At 35.3% G+C, this 19,847-nt stretch overlaps 2 protein-coding genes and 1 long non-coding RNA gene across 3 annotated transcripts in view; 2 read left to right on the forward strand and 1 right to left on the reverse strand.

Annotated features, from left to right (window-relative positions):
- The window catches only part of LOC143920049 (uncharacterized), a 422,197-nt gene that overhangs the window by 298,642 nt on the left and 103,708 nt on the right, over positions 1–19,847 (forward strand). The gene's annotated exons all lie outside the window — the stretch shown is intronic.
- LOC143920410 (uncharacterized) lies at positions 1,824–10,131 on the reverse strand. Its single transcript, XM_077443293.1, has 9 exons — positions 9,878–10,131; positions 9,680–9,742; positions 7,840–8,006; positions 7,640–7,760; positions 7,043–7,164; positions 6,726–6,949; positions 4,050–4,347; positions 3,803–3,974; positions 1,824–2,726 (listed from the first exon to the last, which is right to left on the reverse strand). Exons 1-9 carry the CDS (start codon positions 10,016–10,018, stop codon positions 2,547–2,549), a joined length of 1,488 nt encoding a protein of 495 aa, XP_077299419.1. The 5' UTR covers positions 10,019–10,131; the 3' UTR covers positions 1,824–2,546.
- egl (Egl_like_exo domain-containing protein) lies at positions 12,347–15,246 on the forward strand. The gene has a single exon (XM_077442232.1). The coding sequence runs from the start codon at positions 12,517–12,519 to the stop codon at positions 15,118–15,120; it is 2,604 nt and encodes an 867-aa protein (XP_077298358.1). The 5' UTR covers positions 12,347–12,516; the 3' UTR covers positions 15,121–15,246.

Raw genomic sequence — 19,847 nt, forward strand, 5'->3', positions numbered from 1 at the left:
CTTTTAATGACTGATGATTTTGAGTCCTTGAATTGCATGTCTTTTTAATATCAGCCATAATATTGGTAAGTTGCATTTTAATATCTGGTGTGGCGTCGAGCCTGTTTCTGCACTTTGGCTTCGTTGCAGCATAATAAGAAAATTCCGCTTCGCATTAATAGGTTGTAGAAAATTGGAAGTAAAATAATAATAGCTGGTTTTAAAAAATTGGGGGTACTCTTATGACAAATTCGCCCAGAAATCATTTAATGGCTGGTTTTTGTTTCAAACCAGAGCCACTAATTATATCAATTAGATTTTCATAGTCACTTGCGCTAAAGCCTACTGGTTTATCTGTCACGGAAAATGGATTTCGAACCCAGGAATCGTCCTTACTAGTTATTGTAATATTGCAAAGCGTTGTCAAGTTATGTGGGTGTTATAAAAATAATTTTGATACTTATTCATCTACTTTAAAATTTATTTCATTCAAACATTCATATAAGGCAGCAAAACAATCAAAATTATTAGATTCAACTAATGAAATCCAAAATTGTATATTTTATCTCTTGTATTAAAAATTGTAATAATTATTCCTTGTAATGATAAGTTTACTTCATTGCACTTGGTAAAAATATCTGCCAGATATGCAAGTTTTAACAACCGTGAAGGATTTGTTATTTTGTGCCTTCAAGAAGACCAATAACTCACTTCGAAGTTCATAAAGTTTTAATAGTGTTTTTCCTCTGGATAGCCATCTCACCTCAGTATGTAATAAAAGTGTCCACTACCCTAGGGGTTCCAAAAAACCGCCCGAAAGGAAAAGATCGTTTTCGGTTTTTTTTTAAATAAAAAGCCGAAAGCCAGTTTACGACTCTTTTTTTTACAAGCCTCATATCAAGTTGCTTTCGCTTTTTCGTCTGACAAAATTTGTTTGTCGTCAAGTACAAGGTTTTGCGATAATAATGTTTTCTATACTTTTATACCTGAACTTGTTTATGACCTGGTCTTCGTCCATTACTAAATCTCAAAAAAACCGCTAAGTTCTGTAACTTTTTTTGTTGTTCAAAGGAATATACGCCTCTTACCTAAGAGAGTTTAGATATACACATTTCTATTGATCTTTCATAGAAATTTTAAATTCATAATTGTTAGTTTTGAGGAAAAAAACAGTAATTAAAGAAAGGCTTGGAAGCCCTACCACTACATATTTCATCACACACAATTTTAAATAATCGGGATTGAAGTGGTCTTGAGTTTACATAGTTCATCACTCTCACGACTTCACCCATAACTTTTTTATTATTAAATTTGTGGAAATTTTATTAGTCACCAGTCCTTGCCTATGCAAAATACAATGACTGCTGATGGTTCTTGTAGATATTTTCTGGATACGTGATACAACACCTTTCATATTTCCTACTCTTGCACGAGCACGATCCGTACAAATATCAATAAATGTGCTTCTCCCAACCTATATTTTGATTTGTATGTATTGTAATCAATAATACAGTTGAATATATCTTCTCATGTAGTTTGAGTAAATCTTCTTCAATACTTTTATGATATATGTAACGAAGTAAAAGATCTTTAAATGGGTTGCAGTGTATAAAACCTTTCCAAATTGTCGCAGAACACATATTCAGGTTCAACGGAACACTGGTGTTCCGCTGAACATAGTTTGAGAAACCCTGATCTAGAGGATGAAGCAAAATAATTAAAAATTCAGCAAGTGGAGCGAACAGAATTACAAATCATCCTCGTCATACAAACATTATAAGAATGCGATTTAATGCGAGACACCTGCAAATGAATAGGATAAACATTGTATAATAAAAACCTTTGTTAAAAAATTAAGTACAATTTATTTATGCACACCTTCTATATATAAGAAACAATCGTTATGAGGTGTAATTAATAAATAAGAACCTTGCACATACTCTTTAAAAAATTAAACTAATACATATAACGATAAAACAATTTTTAATACATTTTTTTTTTAATCAAGTACAAATATTCAAACGAACAATGAGGAATATAAGAGCACTTTCAATTCTGCATTGTCTAATGTCCGATTTAGAACTAATCGTCCTTTACAGTCTTAAATATATAAAGCCATTGCCGTGTATAAAATAGCATTTTTCTTGTAAAATTTAAGTAGGATAATACGACTACAAAGTAGACCGGCCTTTAAGTTATCTTTCAATATACAAAACTCTTTCGATTTTGTATAAAGAAAAAACATCAAGCATTGATTAAATAAAATTTTCATTTATCTAATACATAATTATGTACAGGAACAACTACATATACCGATATTTAAATATGGCAAAAATTTTGCAACCGACAGAAATCCATAATCATAAAATTCACACGCAATAGATTAAAAATTGGTGGCCAAATTTTCAGATTGCCAAAAATAAAAACATTGACATCACAAATCAAAGCAACAGAAATACATACATAATAAATTAACAGTAATACATGATTTCTTTATTGTCAAAATTCATTCAATTAAGTCTCTCGTTGTGATTTTTCTGTGTAAGTACATTATTAAAAAAAAAAAATCATTTTGAGGAATTATTATATTGCGGTCTTCCTGCAAGCTCTAGAAGGTAACGATCGGGATGATCGATCCAATCAGATGCAGATAGTTTCACCTGGCGCTGCCTTTCGGCCTCCTTCACTTGCCACTTTTTAATATCTAGCTGGGTCTCCCGACTCGTTTGATCACCACATCCCCAAACCTACAAAATTTACATTGATGAAACATACAAGCAATTTAAAAAAATTCGGATGATGTTATCTATGTATTTGAGGAATATAAGAAGGTCACAAAACAAAATTCGATAATTAAACATACATACACCGACTATGAGAGCATTTTCGATACAAATAGAGCGAAAATGTAGAGTAACTACATTTTCTACTTACGGTTGTCAGATTTTGTTAATTTTTTTTTTTATTATAATGATTATAATTGTTACACACGTTAAATATCAAGAGAATAAAAATAATTTAAAAGGTCAAAATAAAATAATGAAATATTGTTTAAAAATAAAAATACTAATTCCGGTTTACGAATTCAGACCAAAACCTTATCAGCTCTAAGTTAGTACATAAAGAATACAAATATAAATTTTCAGCTTGATACGTTCAGGGGTGTGGAAAGAATCGTGGTCATAACATTTTTGACTTTTCTAAGAGGAAAAAAATCCCACTTCCGGTTTATTAAATTTAGTGATGATTTTTTTTTATTTTCATCACATTGATAGAAGAATTATATTTGAATTTTTTCGTAAAGAGCTCACATGTTTAAGGGGTCGAAAAAAATAGTGGAAGAAAAATCGAACAAGAGTAAACTGCCACTTCTGGTTGATAGATGCTTGCCAAATTTTATTCATAGCTTGGTATTAAGCTTAAACTTCTAGATATGAAATTTCAGTTCAATAAACCAAAAGGTTTCTGAGAAAAACATAAAAAGCCTCGATTCTCTAGAGTAAAAGTACTACTTTCGGTTCAGATAAAAATATTATGGTATAAAATTTATTATTTTTATTACATGTAAAATAATTCAATCTGATTCAGTTAGCGGTTTGGGAGATAATTGAATTCAAAAACTTAAAAAAAAAAGAGGATACCTATAAGGGGAGGTACCATTTCCGGTCAACTTAAAAATTTAAAAAAAAATTACCTCGTATCGATAATAATTTCAGTTCGATAGGACTAAAGGAGTTCGAATTTTCGCATCATCACAAAACTTCATCCATTGCAACTACGTACATAGATAAAGAAAAAATACTAGAATAAAATTTCAACTCACCTCCATGGCTTCGAGCGGATAGATTAAACCGCGATACTCAAACTTCTCAAAACCTTCATCGATTGATACAATTGGTTTCCTCGGATCGGATCCAGCCCTGAGACCTTTAGGATACCCTCTGATCGATGTGTTTAAATACAACATTTTTGGCGCATGTTCCAATACAGAAAACCTACAACCAAAAAATCGATCTGTTTATAAATCAACACACGGCCAATCGCAATAATTAATAAAAATATAAGCATACTTTGGTTGAAGCTGAAGGACGGCAGATTCAGGACCACCGGCGTATAAATGTGACTCGCGCCATTCGCTCGGTGCGGCAATACAGATTAATAACTTTTCATTTGAGGTTTCGGCGACTATGTGACTGTCGATCTTGCCCCCCTGCAGGAGTAAGAGGGTCGGACCGCGATATGCGAGGACATGGTGGAGGAATCGATTGGCACCCAGACCGTGTTCTCGGGAGCAGTAGAGCATGGTCCAGTGAGACGGTAGCAAACATACCAAGCGGGACAAGAATTGCATTGAAGCCAAATTGACACCTATGGAATATAAATTCAAGGTAAATAATGAATGTTACTCGAGTAAGCAGATCTTCTTTCGCCGCAATACAAAAAAAACTCTAAATATTGAGGTAGATGATGTATTTATACGCCAAGCAAGTCTTTACGATACTAATCACAACATTCCATAATAAAAATACAACAAACCAATGTGAATTAAAGGAATTAGATATATAATAATATGTTTATTACGGGAAATATTGAAATGTGAGGAGAGGAAGCAATATATGAGTCGTTATATGTATTTAAAGTCTATTTATTCATATACATATATGTAGATATTGTAACGTAGGAACATGAGAGAGAGTATCCACTGATTAATCCTTTGAGTGCTGACGTCTTTTCTGTTGAAAGCCCGCCACGCTGAAAATTTCGCCAACATTTCCAACTAGAATTATTTCGAAATCCAATAGAAAGCCGGTTTAAAAATTGTAGCTAATTCAAACAAACCCCTAGATAACTACCGCTGAGGATTTCGAGTTTTGTAAAGGTGTGTTTAGACTCTCTAATATGTCTTGCAACAATCTAATATATAATTTGGAAAGAGACTTTGTATGTATCCTGGTTGGTTAGTCGTTGGTTGGGTGGGAACAACACGTTCGATTTTTTTTTTCGATTCAAAGGCGCCGATTCGATTTATTTTTATAAGGGCAAAGGCTAAGGGGGGCGACGAGGGCCATGATAAAGTCCTAAACGGCAATTGATCAAGGGAGCGAAGCCCTAGACGGCGATTGCTAAGGGGGGCGCAGAGGGCGAAGCCCTAAACGACAATTGCTCAGGGGGGCGAAGCCCTAGACGGCAAATTCTCAGGGGGGCGCAGAGGGGCGAAGCCATAAACGGCAATTTATCAGTGGGGCGAAGCCCTAGAAGGCAAAGGCTCAGTATTGGAATCAATGGTCAGATGTTTTTTTGTTTATCGATTGTGAAAATGCTTGACTATCAAAAAAGAGCAGCGTCAAAAATATACTACTCATAACAACGAGTCTAATAATATATGTAAGTAAAAGTTTTGCATATAAATCCAGGAATTTGTGACAGCTCCAAATCAATCAGGCAAATTACATATCAGGGTTAGGGCTGCAGGCCGTTGACGATTAGTTTCCATTCATTAATTTTTTATATAAATACATTACATTATTTTAGTTGATCAATTTATTGGACATCCAACAGTCCTTTTTCTAATAGACATTAACCGTTTGCCCGCGGCCGTCTTCTATGGAAGCTTTGGGCGACAAGTCTGCAGCGCGGCTGTCTTCCATAGAATTTCTGAACTTTGCATGGGATTTTGAGGCTTATATGCGCCTATTTCAACTGTTTTAAGGTTCAAAATTGGTTGAATATATTACTGAGAGTTGAATGCCATCTATTAAATTTGCTTAAAATTCATATATACCAGTCAAAATTAGTTTTTTGTGGAACCATACTGAAACCTCATTTATGTGACGTCACGTCTGTTAAACAATGGCGACGATCTGTCTCAATTGTATGAAGAATGATTATTTGACAATTAGGCCAAAACTACGAGATATATTATGTATTTTATTGTTTAAAATAATACTTTGTGTTAATTAACATATCTGGTTACTTGAGTAAATATTAAAATCTGTATTTAAGAGGGCTGTACACCTGAAATCTTAATTTTGTTGCCGTTCCTTTCTTCGATATATATATTGAGTGAATGCGACAGTTTCGCTTCGACCAGATAAAACGTATTTTAAATCGACAAAATCGAGGTTTCGTATTCTCCTATTTTCTCCTCCAAAACTGGACCAATTTAAAAAAAAATCATCATTGGTATGAGAAAGATATTTTCTGTGCAACTATGCGCGTATTTTTTTTTAAATCGACCGTTAAATAAGCACGCTGGACTCTTTTCGTGGGTGTAAAAAAGAGGCGATTTTATAGATGTTTAGCGGCTCCTAGTTCCTATAAAAAAAAACTAATCAAAAAAATAAAACGATAGATGCATCCCAATGGTGGATATCCATAGCATATTAAAAAATAATTTCTCTAGTGCCATAATTGAGGAAGGGAGAAGTCTAATACGTTTGTATGGACAAGGCGCTGGTGTCCAGCCCTCTTAAGGTCGAAAACTTGATTGCCAAGTTCTGGCTTGTTCGCTATATTTATTGCCGTGGGCAAAAGGTTAAACAATGCAAATCTAATTTGAACCTCACTTTCCATGTCGTCATTGTGATTAGTAAATATACATTACATATATGCATCATACTATACTTGCGTATAAAAACAACTTTCACACATCAACTGCGAGTTTTTGTACAGTGACGAAGGACATTTAATAATTCTGTACACATGCTTAAATATATAAATTACATAAGAATAAAAATAAAATGAACCTGAACTACTGGGGCTACTGGCATTGTGTGGCCGTGAATACAAAGGTGCGAGCGATCCGGCCAACAACCAAGCTTGACTTACAGGTAAAAGAGGGGCAGAATGTTGAGAAGGTAAGCCCGTGGGCGGATTTTCTAAAACGGGGGTGGCCAGCTCCAGACCAGCGCTATCGTTACTATCTACATTCACGTTACGCCATGCAGTCGATAGTATGTGAACACAATATCTATAACAAGTAAATTAGTACACGTCTAGCAACACGAATGCATATTACGACACTGTTTAAATAATATTATTATATGTATGTATTGTACGATACCTATGCATCGGTAAGACGAGTCGGTGGCAATGTTCTTCGAGCCATCTCGTAATATAACTGGAGCTCAATTTGTTTTTGCTGTGAAAACATGAATTGATAACGGCGTTTAAAGTACGGTGAATCTTTAAGAAAAACAATTAACAATTTAATATCGATGTAAATATTAAAATAAATGTATTTAATTAAAACTACTATTTATTAATTCATATAGCAAGTTTTGTTCATTTCCAAAACAATGAATGAAATAATTGTTTTATCTTATCTTTACATATATAATCACCTCAGTTCAACATTATATGAAGGTCTAGCTAAAAAACATAGCAATAAAATGCTGAAAATTCTACTCTTTATAAGAAAAATTAATCTTGTATTAAAATATGTACTAAAATACACTGATATAAAATTTATTGAATTTTATTTCACTTATTATGTAAAAATATCTTATCTTAAAGATAAAATCAACGACTATATATTCAACGTGTGCAAGCAAATATGTATAGTAGATTTAAAAACATTACACTCATATGTATGTACATATGTGATTCATGATGTTCGTAATGAAATGCTTTCAGTTTTGCTTTATTTAGTTTAATTTACCATAAAACACATTTGAGGACCCTCCGAATAGTGGTCCATCGACAGTTTATAGCATGTCATCAATAACATTCGCAGCCCATCAGGATTCATCATATCTTCCTGTTCCAACTCACAAAACATTCTAAAACATGTAAAACACAACATTGAAAATATATATTATATAGATTTAACAAAAAACGGCAACTCATCGAAGCACTAACTTGACGTAAACTTCAACTATTGCAGCATCATCCATGATTCCCAAAAACTTTTCACACTGTAATCGAAACGGAGTGCTGCTAATGTATTGAGACTTTGATTTAGATTGCACGAAAAAGTAATGAAATAACCGTTTTGCCAACTCGGGATATTTCGGTAGTAAGTACACCTGGAAATGAATACATACAGATTATTCGGTGTATAGAAAAGCATTTTCTATTTTGGAACGTTGAAATCAATATTGGACTATGTCTAATTTTCGTTCATGTAAACGAAAATGAGACAAATAGTTTAGAATCCATATTATATTTGGTTGAAAAAAGAAGCGTAGTACATTCGGATAGAAAAAAATCTAAATATGCTCATTCCGACAGTCCTTTTATCAATAGTAACTCTGAACTCTGATCTATCCTTTAGTAAACATATTGACAATGTTGTAGCTCGAGCGTCGAAGGCCCTCGGGTTCGTCATCCGGTCCTCCAAATGCTTTACTTCTATAAAATCATACAAAATACTATATTGTGCATACGTAAGAAGTATTGTTGAGTTTGCATCCCAAGTTTGGAACCCAGAGTACTCTGGTGCAAGAGACAGATTGGAGCGCATTCAGAAGAGATTCTTGAGGTACGTCAGTAGCCGTTTTGGATTAACCTATACTTCCTATGAAGATGCTTGTAGGTGTCAGCATCTACTTCCTCTTGTCAAAAGAAGGGAGATAGCTGACATCTCAACAATTTTGAACATCCTTAACGGCTCGATCGACTGTCCTCAATTATTGAGCAGACTATCATTGCGTGTACCAAATAGAATGACTAGATGTAATGAGCTCCTTTACATACCTAATACTTTTTCTAATTATGGAAGAAGCTCATCCATCTGGCGTGCAAGCTCCACCGTCAACACACTAATCTTAACAATTTCTATGTTTGACTTATTTAATATTAATGCTATACAAGCTAGAGTAATTATTGCAAATTTGTTTTTCGATGATTAATTTTAATGAAAATTTACGATTGTGATTATGAATTTTTATTTTGATGTATTTATTTTGTCTTTTTGTTTTTTGTTATATATTATATTTTTTTTATTATTTCATAATTTTTATCATATTATTATTCTTATTATTTTGATATTTTTATTATACTGTTATTTCTATTTTTTTTCTTTTTTTGTTTTCTTTAACTATCTTACTCTATTATCATTTTTGTTTCTTATTTTAAATGTTTGAGCTTTTCTTTTTTTTACCTATATGTGAAAATTATTAATGGTTTACTTAACATAATTATATTTTTTTTACTATCAATCTATGTAACTTAATAAACTGTAAATTTTCCAAATAAATAAATAAATAAATAAATAAATAAATAAATAGTAAAACAGCGGAGCATCGAAACCTCTGTGCTTAAGTTTTTTAACTTTTTATATTATTGACTAACAGTTAGATCAATCTTGAATGGTAATGTGCAGATGTAACAGGACTGAATTGTTACAATTTACAATTTTACAAGGCTCATTATTAAAACAGAATGTTAACATATGAGGATACATCCTTGATGTAGATACAAACAAGACTAAATACAAATTGAACGAAAACAGTGCTTTTTTTTCCATTATGAATGTTTAAAATGTGTTTTTTGATAACAGCTAAAGACATTTAGGAAATTTGTTAATCATGCAATATTGCATGAAAATTTTATGTCATTTCAGAATAAAAGTTACGACTTAATCTGTCCTTAAATAACACCTATAACATATAAAATATAAATAAAACTATACTCGAATCAGAAATACAAAATATATTCAGTAGAAAATAATAAATATGAACCAAAATGAAATACTCACAGTGAAGGATTTTTCAGTGACACCGTTGATTCCATCATGGTCGTGTGACTTTTTGACGAGAATCTGAAGAATGCGAAATGCGTTCATGTAAATTCACAAGTCATATGCAATAAAGGTTTTATTCGTTTAGATAACATTCTTTCGAATTTTTGACAGTGTGAATTTTAGTTGACAGTGGTGATATGTATGTATACTAACTTTGGTGAGTTTGTCGACGGGCATAAGGTTAGCTGGTGCATCGTGTACGTCTCCAGAACCAGTTTGCTGCTGGGACTGTTGCTGGTTCTGGTTATGGTTTTGATTGTGATTTTGGGTCGGTTGTGACATGTGAGCGCCCATCTCGACGTACTGCGGATGCAGCTGCAGCGCACCCGTCGAACTCACATTTCTGACAGAACAATCGCTGATTGCTTTTGTCCCTAGTGCTGCCAATCTTGAAATATTTCAAAGGTGTTTACACCAACAAAACTATTTTTCTCTAATATGCATTCGAATTTCAAAATGTGAAAGTACACGTAGAAGAAATACTAGTCTTTGGCCATGCATTTGTACTCGACTACTTGGATTGAAATAATAAATTACATCATAATAATCAATTCACATACATATTACAACTAATTAATAAAAAGTAAAGAGGAGCACTATCAAAATAATCTTATCTATCCAAAGCTGAGGAGTCGGAGTCAAATTTAGACTTGTTAAACATCAATTGAATTGGTAGAATTGTTTTGTATTTACTATGAGGTAAACGGATTATATCATTGTAATTCGGGACACTGGGAGTACATACATCTAAGAATATTGAATGGAAATAGTCTGTAAACAGCTCAGTAATTGCTTCATCAGAGTCACCAAATACATTATTATGATACATGCAAGAGGGCATGATACTAGATTTGCTTTTACTTTTCATATTGAAGCAGAAAACTTTAGGGTTGTTGAGAATAGACGACTCAATGTGACTGATGTAATCTCGATAACATTTACGTTCAAGTTGCTGAAATCCAGTGGCAGCTCGTCTATATGGGCTGCGGGGCTGCAGCCCTCCCAGAATAATAAAAAATCATACTATTTTTGCCGTCCATATGGGCTGCAGGGCTGCAGACCTCCCAGTATAGTTCATATGCATGCTATTTTTGTCTGAATTTGATCACCGGTATGGTCAACGAGCTACTAAAGCCCGATTAATCTCTGCAGCCCCCTCTCTATGAATTCTCACGAGCCGCTACTGCTAAAATCGCTCTCTTAATAGCTTAAAAGTTGTGAAATCCGATTGGTTTTTATAAATTTAAAAATTTTTGTGATACTTATATTTTTCTGAAGCAATTTTTATTAATGGTTTAGTATACCATGGCGGATATTTATTAGGAGAGAATAATAATGAAACTAATAAAAAACCTCGTAAAAAGACTGTCCCTTTTGCGCGCTTCTGCGTGAATATGAAAATGCGCCGACTCTCCGTAAAAGGCCTGTAATTCAGTGTTCATTCTGAAGCACGGCTGTACGACTCCTCAGAGACTAATTGTATATTGAGAATCGGTTGATAAATTTGCCTTGTGTAGGCAAGGCAAAATCAAGTTAGATCAGTAGATCGATTTTCAGCGATCTTGTTTGTATGTAGAGAGTTTTAATACATACATATTAAAATAAAAAATGAAAACATAATCACAGCCCTAGTATATTCATATTATATATGTATAGATCATATTCAAGATCTAAGAATCCGCATCGAGATGGCTAGAACAGCATTTGTTAAAATGAAGGCGGCGCTTATAAACAAGCATCTCAATCTTCATACGCGGTTGAGATTCGCGAAGAGCTACGTCTGGACAGTATTACTACACGGATGTGAGACGTGGACTCTGAAGACCGAGATGATCAGCCGCATCGAAGCTTTTGAGATATGGGTCTATAGGCGTATGCTGAACGCGAATTATATTTAGGAACTTTGAGAGTTCCTAAATATAATTCGTTCCTAAGAATCCGCATCGAGATGGCTAGAACAGCATTTGTAAAAATTAAGGCGGCGCTTACAAACAAGCATCTCAATCTTCATACGCGGTTGAGATTCGCGAAGAGCTACGTCTGGACGGTATTACTAGACGTGGACTCTGAAAACCAAGATGATCAGCCGTATTGAGGCTTTTGAAATGTGGATCTATAGGCGTATGCTGAAGATTCCGTGGACCAAAAAGATATCAAACGAAGCTGTCCTCGGCATGATGGGGATAGGCAGGGAACTTGTTTCTGTCATCAAGCGGAGAAAGATGGAGTACCTCGGACACATGATACGGGGTCCAAAATACGAATTTCTCCGTTTGATAACCATGGGGGAAAATAGAAGGAAAAAAATGGATTGGCAGGAAAAAGTTATCTTGGCTTCGAAACATGCGCATGTGGACCGATATGAGCGCCGAAGATCTGTTCCGAGCCGCTGAAGACCAATGCGGATATCTTCAAATAATCGACGAGGTGGTCGCCAACGTTCGGATGCGGACAAGGCATTAACAAGAAGAAGAAGAAGTATATTCATCACAGCCCTGGTATTTACTATTTAGTAATGACTTGTTCTTTTGTAAATTGAAAATCCAAGTGGCCAACGACCGTAGTGTGTGGTTTGATTTACCTTAATTCGATTTATGGCGAACAAGTGTGAAGCGCGATGGTGTATGGGCGTATGAATGAGAAGGCACGAGTGCGATAGTGTGTGGCGGGCCCATCGGGATGTCATAAGTGGGCGATGTGGTGAGATGGTGAGCTGGTGAGCTGGTGAGCTGGTGGGCTGGTGGGCTGGTGGGGCGACCGAGAGGGAGACCTTAGGGTCCGCGAGCCCCACCATGGACTCCATGGAGTATGAGCTGACGCGCAACCTCACCCTCCTGTTCTTCGTCGAGCGACTCCTGGACAAGGGCGAGCCCCGCACCTTGCACGACCTCTCCTGCCAATTTGGCGCCAAAGGCTTCACCAAGGAGATGCGTCAAATCGCCGGCGGTTCCCAATCTGGCCTCAAGAAATTCCTCGCCCAATATCCCTCCCTGTTCAGCATCGATGGCGATTACGTTGACCTGAACACCTTCCGGGCTCGCACTGGACTTGGAGCGCCTCCCGACGCCGACTACATCGAAGAAGCCAAACGATACTTCGCCATTAAAATGTTGCAGTACGGTCCCGGCACCGAGGTCCCGATCAAAAGCCTCCTCGGCCACCGAAGCCAGGCGTCCCCACAGGTGCGACACATCTCCGGCCAACGCATGAAAGAATTCAGAGACTTCCTCATGAAACACACCGACACATTCGACGTCGTCGAGGACAATGTCATCCTCGTCTCGGACAAACAAGACGAATATAAATTGAACGACACCGAAACCTTCCACAATCTCCCGGCAGCTAACATAGACGCCGGAATCACTCAACAGTTGCTCGATTACTTCGCCCAGTGTATCGAAGCTAAAGGTCCCGTACTCGTCGACCAATTGTTCCATTTGGTAATATCTAAATTTCCCCAAGAATATTGGTTTCAAATGTTTAAAACCCCTGAAGATCTTTCCACGTTTCTGAAATTATTCTCCGATTGTTTTCAAGTGCAGTCGGATATTGTGACTTTGATCCAACGTCCAAAGTTCACTAATACTTATTTAAATCGGCAAGACACTGCCGTCAAACCGGTCAGCGAACCGACCCCACTGTCTCCTTTGCCAATTTTAGGTCAGGGTCTTACGAACGAGGTTGTCACACCAACGATACGCAACAGTCCTACGTCGCCGGAAGAACCTAAAAGCCGCATTCAAAGTCCACTAGAATCGCCACGCACCCAACCGAACATCGCCAATCAAATGAAGCAACGCCTCAACACCATTGTGTTGAAAAATTGGGTCGACAATATGGTGCGGGATTCGATGAACTCTCAAAACGCTGCCGACGACCACGGAAACGCCAACACCAACGCTAAAAGTCCCCTTCACACTTCGAACGAAGTGTGGAGACGCAAAGTCTTACAGAGCACTTCGGTCGTCGTCGATATCAAAGAATGCGCCACCATCATAGATCGTATCATGAATCCGAAGAACCGCGGCAGTAAACACATGCCGGTTATATCGTTCGACTGTGAAGGTATCAATCTCGGTCTGAAAGGTCAAATCACCCTGTTTCAAATTGCCACTGTTAACAACGAGGCGTTCGTGTTCGATTTGATCACCAGCCCTCATATGGTTGTCGACGGTGGGCTTAAAACGTTGCTAGAGAGCGAGCAGGTTATTAAGGTCATCCACGATTGTCGCAATGATTCCGTCAATCTTTACAACCAGTTTGGAGTCATGTTGAAAGGTGTGTTCGATACGCAAGCAGCACACGCAGTATTACTGCAACAAATGCAGAACGTTCCCGTATACAAAGTCAAAAACGTATCGTTGAATGCCTTGTGCGAGATATACAACGCTCCCGTTAATCCGATGAAGGAGCAGTTGAAGAATGTGTACCGGAAAGACCAACGCTATTGGGCCAGACGGCCCTTGACCAAAGAAATGCTTATATACGCCGCATCCGACGTACTATCTCTGATACACCCTTCCTTATACGGCTACATTTCGAGCTCGATATCGGCCGAGTTCCAAACGCTCTTCGAAGACTTGTGCAGCGAACAAGTCTTCATGAACATACAACCGGCTGAAGTTCGAATACGCAAACGCCAGCGCAAAATCAACACGGAAGTGTTCGAACTGCGTCAAAAGTTGTCACAATGCAGCAAAAATGTTGTTCTTAGCAATAGGGAGATACGTCTATTGAGGTATTTAGAATTGACAGACGAGGAGAAGGAAAAGTTGAAAGTATCTCAAAAGATTTGCAAGAAGTTGGAGAAGCTAGAGTCGTCGGCGAGAGATAGCGATTCCGAAGAGGACACCGACGGAAAGGATCAAGAGATGACCAGCTTGGACTCGATTCCCTCCGATAGCATATCGTCGCCGCATTCTACACAGCCGCCGAGTTTGACCGACTCTATGCAATTAGTCAACGATATACTATCGGACGCGTCCATCGATCGCGTTTCTAAATTTGATAAGATCGAAGCTATACTCTCGTCGGTGACGTCGTCGGCCGGCGAGACCGACGGTCTGCTTCCCGTCTTGGAAATGAACAATTATTCCAACTACGCCGATGTGTCGTCCGACGTCGACTCATCCATCGCTTGTTGCCTTTGTAAATGCCATATGAATTCTAAAGTTAGTAGTAATAATAATCTTCAATCGGAGTGTGAAGTCGGCCCGCGAAATCACTCATCGGAGCCGTACGATAGAATCAACGTCGGTTCGCAAACACTGAGCACTGGTGATATCGTAATAACTAGGATACATTTTAAGGAAGAGGATAAAGCTTCCGAGAGGGTCTTGGAAGCCTCGTCGACAATAAAGAAGTCACAGTCAATTGTAAACGACAAAGCTTCTTAATAATAATACTGATACATATCTCCTGCTGCTGTTAGTGCCATTTGCAAATGTTTTTTGATTAGTATTGATATGTTGTCATCGATAGAGACACGCGTCTAAGCAATATTTTTGGTGATGGGACTTTTTAATACAAAAAAAAAAAATAACAAACTTTTTTAAATAATAACAAGAAATTATTTTATTTTTACTAATATAGTATTTATACTCTATTTTTTCAGAATTTTATAATAGTATACACAGTATTTAAAATTGTTCTTATACACGTTTAGAGTATGAATAAAAAAGAAACTTGAATATATTCAGTTATTGACGCGTTAACGTAATGAATTCATCAAACCTGTCTTTAGCTTCTCATCAACCGAGTTACACGCGGCTTTGCTTTACTTTTGCTGCATAGAAAATAATCATTAAAATTGCTTGTTTTGTATACATTCGTTCTTTATTGGCGGTAGGTAGTTTAATTTAATTCCAAAGATACTACGCGTATCTTCCTTTGACTGAAAACTTGTGGTATATTATTATTTACATACGATTGTTTTTTTTAAATTTGAATTTCCATCCCAAATCTCGTATTATTATATTCATGGTTGTGGCTATTTGCAGGTACCATATCCGCAAATTATTGGCTATTTGCAGGTACTATATCTGCGAATTATTGGCTATTTGTAGGTACTATATCTGCGACATGCGCAAAGTCTTCTGCGCATGCGCGTGAACTGTCACTGCCAGCGTGTTTACTGTTAAAATTTTGTTTTAAACCTCTTAAAATTTAGTTCGAACTCGTTGAGTGACGTAGAGTGAAAAATATAACCCAAATTAGCTAATATTATTAATTGTTAGAAAATTATTATCATATGCAACGTATTATACCTACATACAAGTACAGGCCGCGAACCAGCTAAATGATATAAATCTATTATAATAACGTGCGAAATTTATTTGCCTCTTGTATAATGAACGATTGATTAAACAAGTCTAGCATACATTAAATGTAAGAAATTCACGCGCATGCGCAGAAGGCTTTGCGCCTGTCGCAGATATAGTACCTGCAAATAGCCAATAATTCGCAGATATAATACCTGCAAATAGCCAATAATTCGCAGATGTAGTACCTGCAAATAGCCACAGCCTATATTTATACATCGATTTATAAACAGGCTGTTTGATAATCGTTGGTCAGCCTCTATGAATATTCAACTACTTTTTGTTTGCAGCAGTTTATTTGCTCGCTAAAATACGCGCACATTCATATATGGTTTCATTTTTTCTTCCCATTCCATTAGTATAGAGAGTACTGAGTCCCGTATTTTCTTTCGTTTGAAAAGATTTAGCTAATTTGATGATCGACGACGACGACGTTGCAAGTTTTACTTTTTTGTTCAAATAATCAGAAGGAAAAAATTAATCGGAACGAGCCATATATATATATATATATATATATATATATATATATATATATATATATATATATATATATATATATATATATATATATATATATATATATATATATATATATATATATATATATATATATATATATATATATATATATATATATATATATATATATATGTAACTATGCAACGCTCGGTTGAAATATTTATATGATATTAATATACATGTTTGTATATCATGCTTGTTTTTTTTTTTGTTTTTTTTTTGTTAATGTATGTATATTTACATTAGGGTGTTCAGGAATTGATATTGTTAGATTGGTCAAAATAAACTACGAAATGTATAGATTTAGGTTGTAAGGAAGCAATTTGTTACTGTTTTGTTGTATTTCGTTGATGGGAACCAATATTGATTTTGACTAGAATACCCGCATATACTCTTCGGTTATGTGTTTTGTAATATTATTTGTTTTCAGCATAATTTTTATTACTTATTAATTTCATTTAATTGTGTTATTATTTAGAATGCGATCATTTTTCGAATGTGACCGTGCATAAATACATTTTTGATTTTTTTAAATTATTAATTATTCAATTAGATATTTTCTTTAGTGCTTTAATAATTTATACTTTACATATATAATGTTTAATTTATCCCGTATTATAAAAAAAGTTTTGCTTTATTGAAATTTTCGGCACTTGTTGGTTATACGGGCGCATGCATGCATCAAACACAAAAAAATCGAACGAATGTCTGTAGGTGTCGCAAATAGTTTTAGTAAAGTGACATTGCGAAATCGGTGATACATTTAATAATATATAAAGAATTTGGGTGACACTTTCTTCGACAAAAATATTTATTTGGCAAGACTAAGGTTGGTTTTCACGGCGTTTACTATTTTTAGCGTTCATTGCAGTGTTAAAAGTATAACGGAGTGGTCAGTTACTTTTTCGATGAAGACAAATATACAGCTCTCGGACAAAAATAAAGAAATTTCGCATATTACCTATCAAATTTATGTAATTGCTGTGTTAGTGTTCTACTGAATGTTCGGTTGTGTCCATATAATCAACAATTACCAAATTTCCAGTACTTGTTTGGTAGTTGGGCTCGTGTTCAAAACCCAATTGCGTGAGCCTCGCTACTATACAAGTGCTTTTTCACGCTACCTAACTATAGATAAATCCAATTAAACTTCATAATCATACAGAATCTCGAGTAACAATCAGAAATCGTTCATTCGTATAATTCTCAATTTGAGGGAAATGTAATCTATACGAGACAGTCTTTGAAATATATAGTAAGAATTTTTTCATTTGATAGAATGTGTAAATATTATGATACGTAGATATTATAGAATGCTACGGTAGAGTTTTACATAATGCCTTTTATATGCAATGCCTTATTAAACATATCGAATTGAATATACATATAATATACTTACACGTCAATATAATTTGCCGTTAAAAAAAAACTCCAACAAGCACTATAAATAAGACTATCTGAATAATAATTTTCCTGGATTGAATTCGAGGCGTAAATAATATAATTTTGTACATACTTACATATGTATTCGTATATGAAAGATCAGAATTTTAACATTGTCGGTCTTATTATATGATAACGTAATGAAACTAAGAAAAACTTTGTAATAAAAAAAAAAAATAAGCTCTCATGAGTGTATTTATACCAAAAATTGAGAGATATAAGTTAACAATTCACCGAATGCTTTTGCACGTGCAATTTAATTCTTATTTTATTATAAAGAATATGCGTTGTTGCTGCTTTGTTAATATTGTTTAATGTGTAAAAGTGTTGAATCGTTTGTACATTTCAGTTTTTTTTTCATCGAAAAAATTTCATTTGAAGTGTATCGATTTGGCTTTTTTTGGGTTTTTGCTAATCAACGAAAAGCGTACCCATCCGATATTTTTATTTATGCATTTGTATTTCATTTAAATGCACACAGTAGCGTCGCTAGGCACGTGATTTATGCATTTGTATTTCATTTGAATGCACACAGTAGCGTCGTTGCACCGGGTAACACCTAATTGTTCAAATTGAAAAACGCTAATTTGACATATTCGTTGTATGTATGACGGTCTTCGAGCGGCTGCACGCCTCATTGCAATTTCTGTATATGTGCAGCCTTCTGTATATATACAGCTTTCTGTGGGTTTGGTGCAAATGATTGCAAACCACCAGCCTGCATGCTCTTTCGATTGCATTTTAACTGTTTGAATTTCAGCATGTACGAAAGACGAGATATTCATGGGGTTGCGCAGATGACATTTCGATGTACATTGATGATTGGCAATTCTTAAAATTGAGTTGGATCTTTCTGGCAAGTTTAAAATGGCAAAAGCCGGGACAAAAGTATGAAATGAGCATGCGGGCGCTTGGTTTGCAATCGTTTGCAGCGCAGGGCTTTCTGTATGTATACAGCTTTCTATATATATACAGCTTTCTATATACAGCTTTCTGTATATATACAGCTTTCTGTATATATACAGCTTTCTGTATATATACAGCTTTCTGTATTTATACAGCTTTTTGTATTTATACAGTTTTCTGTATTTATACAGCTTTCTGTATTTATACAGCTACCGCGAAATCCGTCTGTTGCAGCTGTATATAGCATCAAATATGAGTCATAATTGGCTTTTGTTCGAATTCCTGAGAAATCAGTGTATGTACCTAAATGTAAGAAGGTAGACTGATTCAGTCAGACGGAGACGCAATCCAGGAACGACGTGTGAACTTAGCTTCTCTCTCGTAAGTCATAACAATGAACAAATATTAGTAACTAATAAAAAGTAATTTTTAGGTGACACCACCCCTAGTGACGCCACTGAATGCACAAAAAGCGCTATCAAACTTTGCTCAATTTAAATAGCCTCGACTAATCGGTCGGCGTAATTCAGAAATTATTATTCAATAAAATTATGATAAATAGTATATGTATGTAGATGGTTTAATCACATTTTGAGATATTTTAGAATCAGATCTGAAAATGTTTCACTTATTTTATTGTTGTTGTTGTTGTTGTTTAACTTTTGTAAAAATCTGCTAGTGCTTAAATAACGACGAAAGGCTTTTTGTATGTTTTGATTTGTAATGAGTTTTTTCAGATAGAAGTTTCGGCATACATCAAACTGTTTAAGAATCTGTGGTGCTTATTAGACTGAAATCAATATGTTATTTCAAAGCATGAGTCCCAATTTTTTTATGTTTTGATTTATTACTTATAATCTGAAATATTTTTCGTTCGGTTGATTGTTCGTAGACTTGGGAATTGAGGACTCTTGCTGTAATTTTTATTCGTCAGT

This window comes from Arctopsyche grandis, chromosome 12 (assembly GCF_051622035.1).
Source record: "Arctopsyche grandis isolate Sample6627 chromosome 12, ASM5162203v2, whole genome shotgun sequence".
NCBI classification, from domain to species: domain Eukaryota; kingdom Metazoa; phylum Arthropoda; class Insecta; order Trichoptera; family Hydropsychidae; genus Arctopsyche; species Arctopsyche grandis.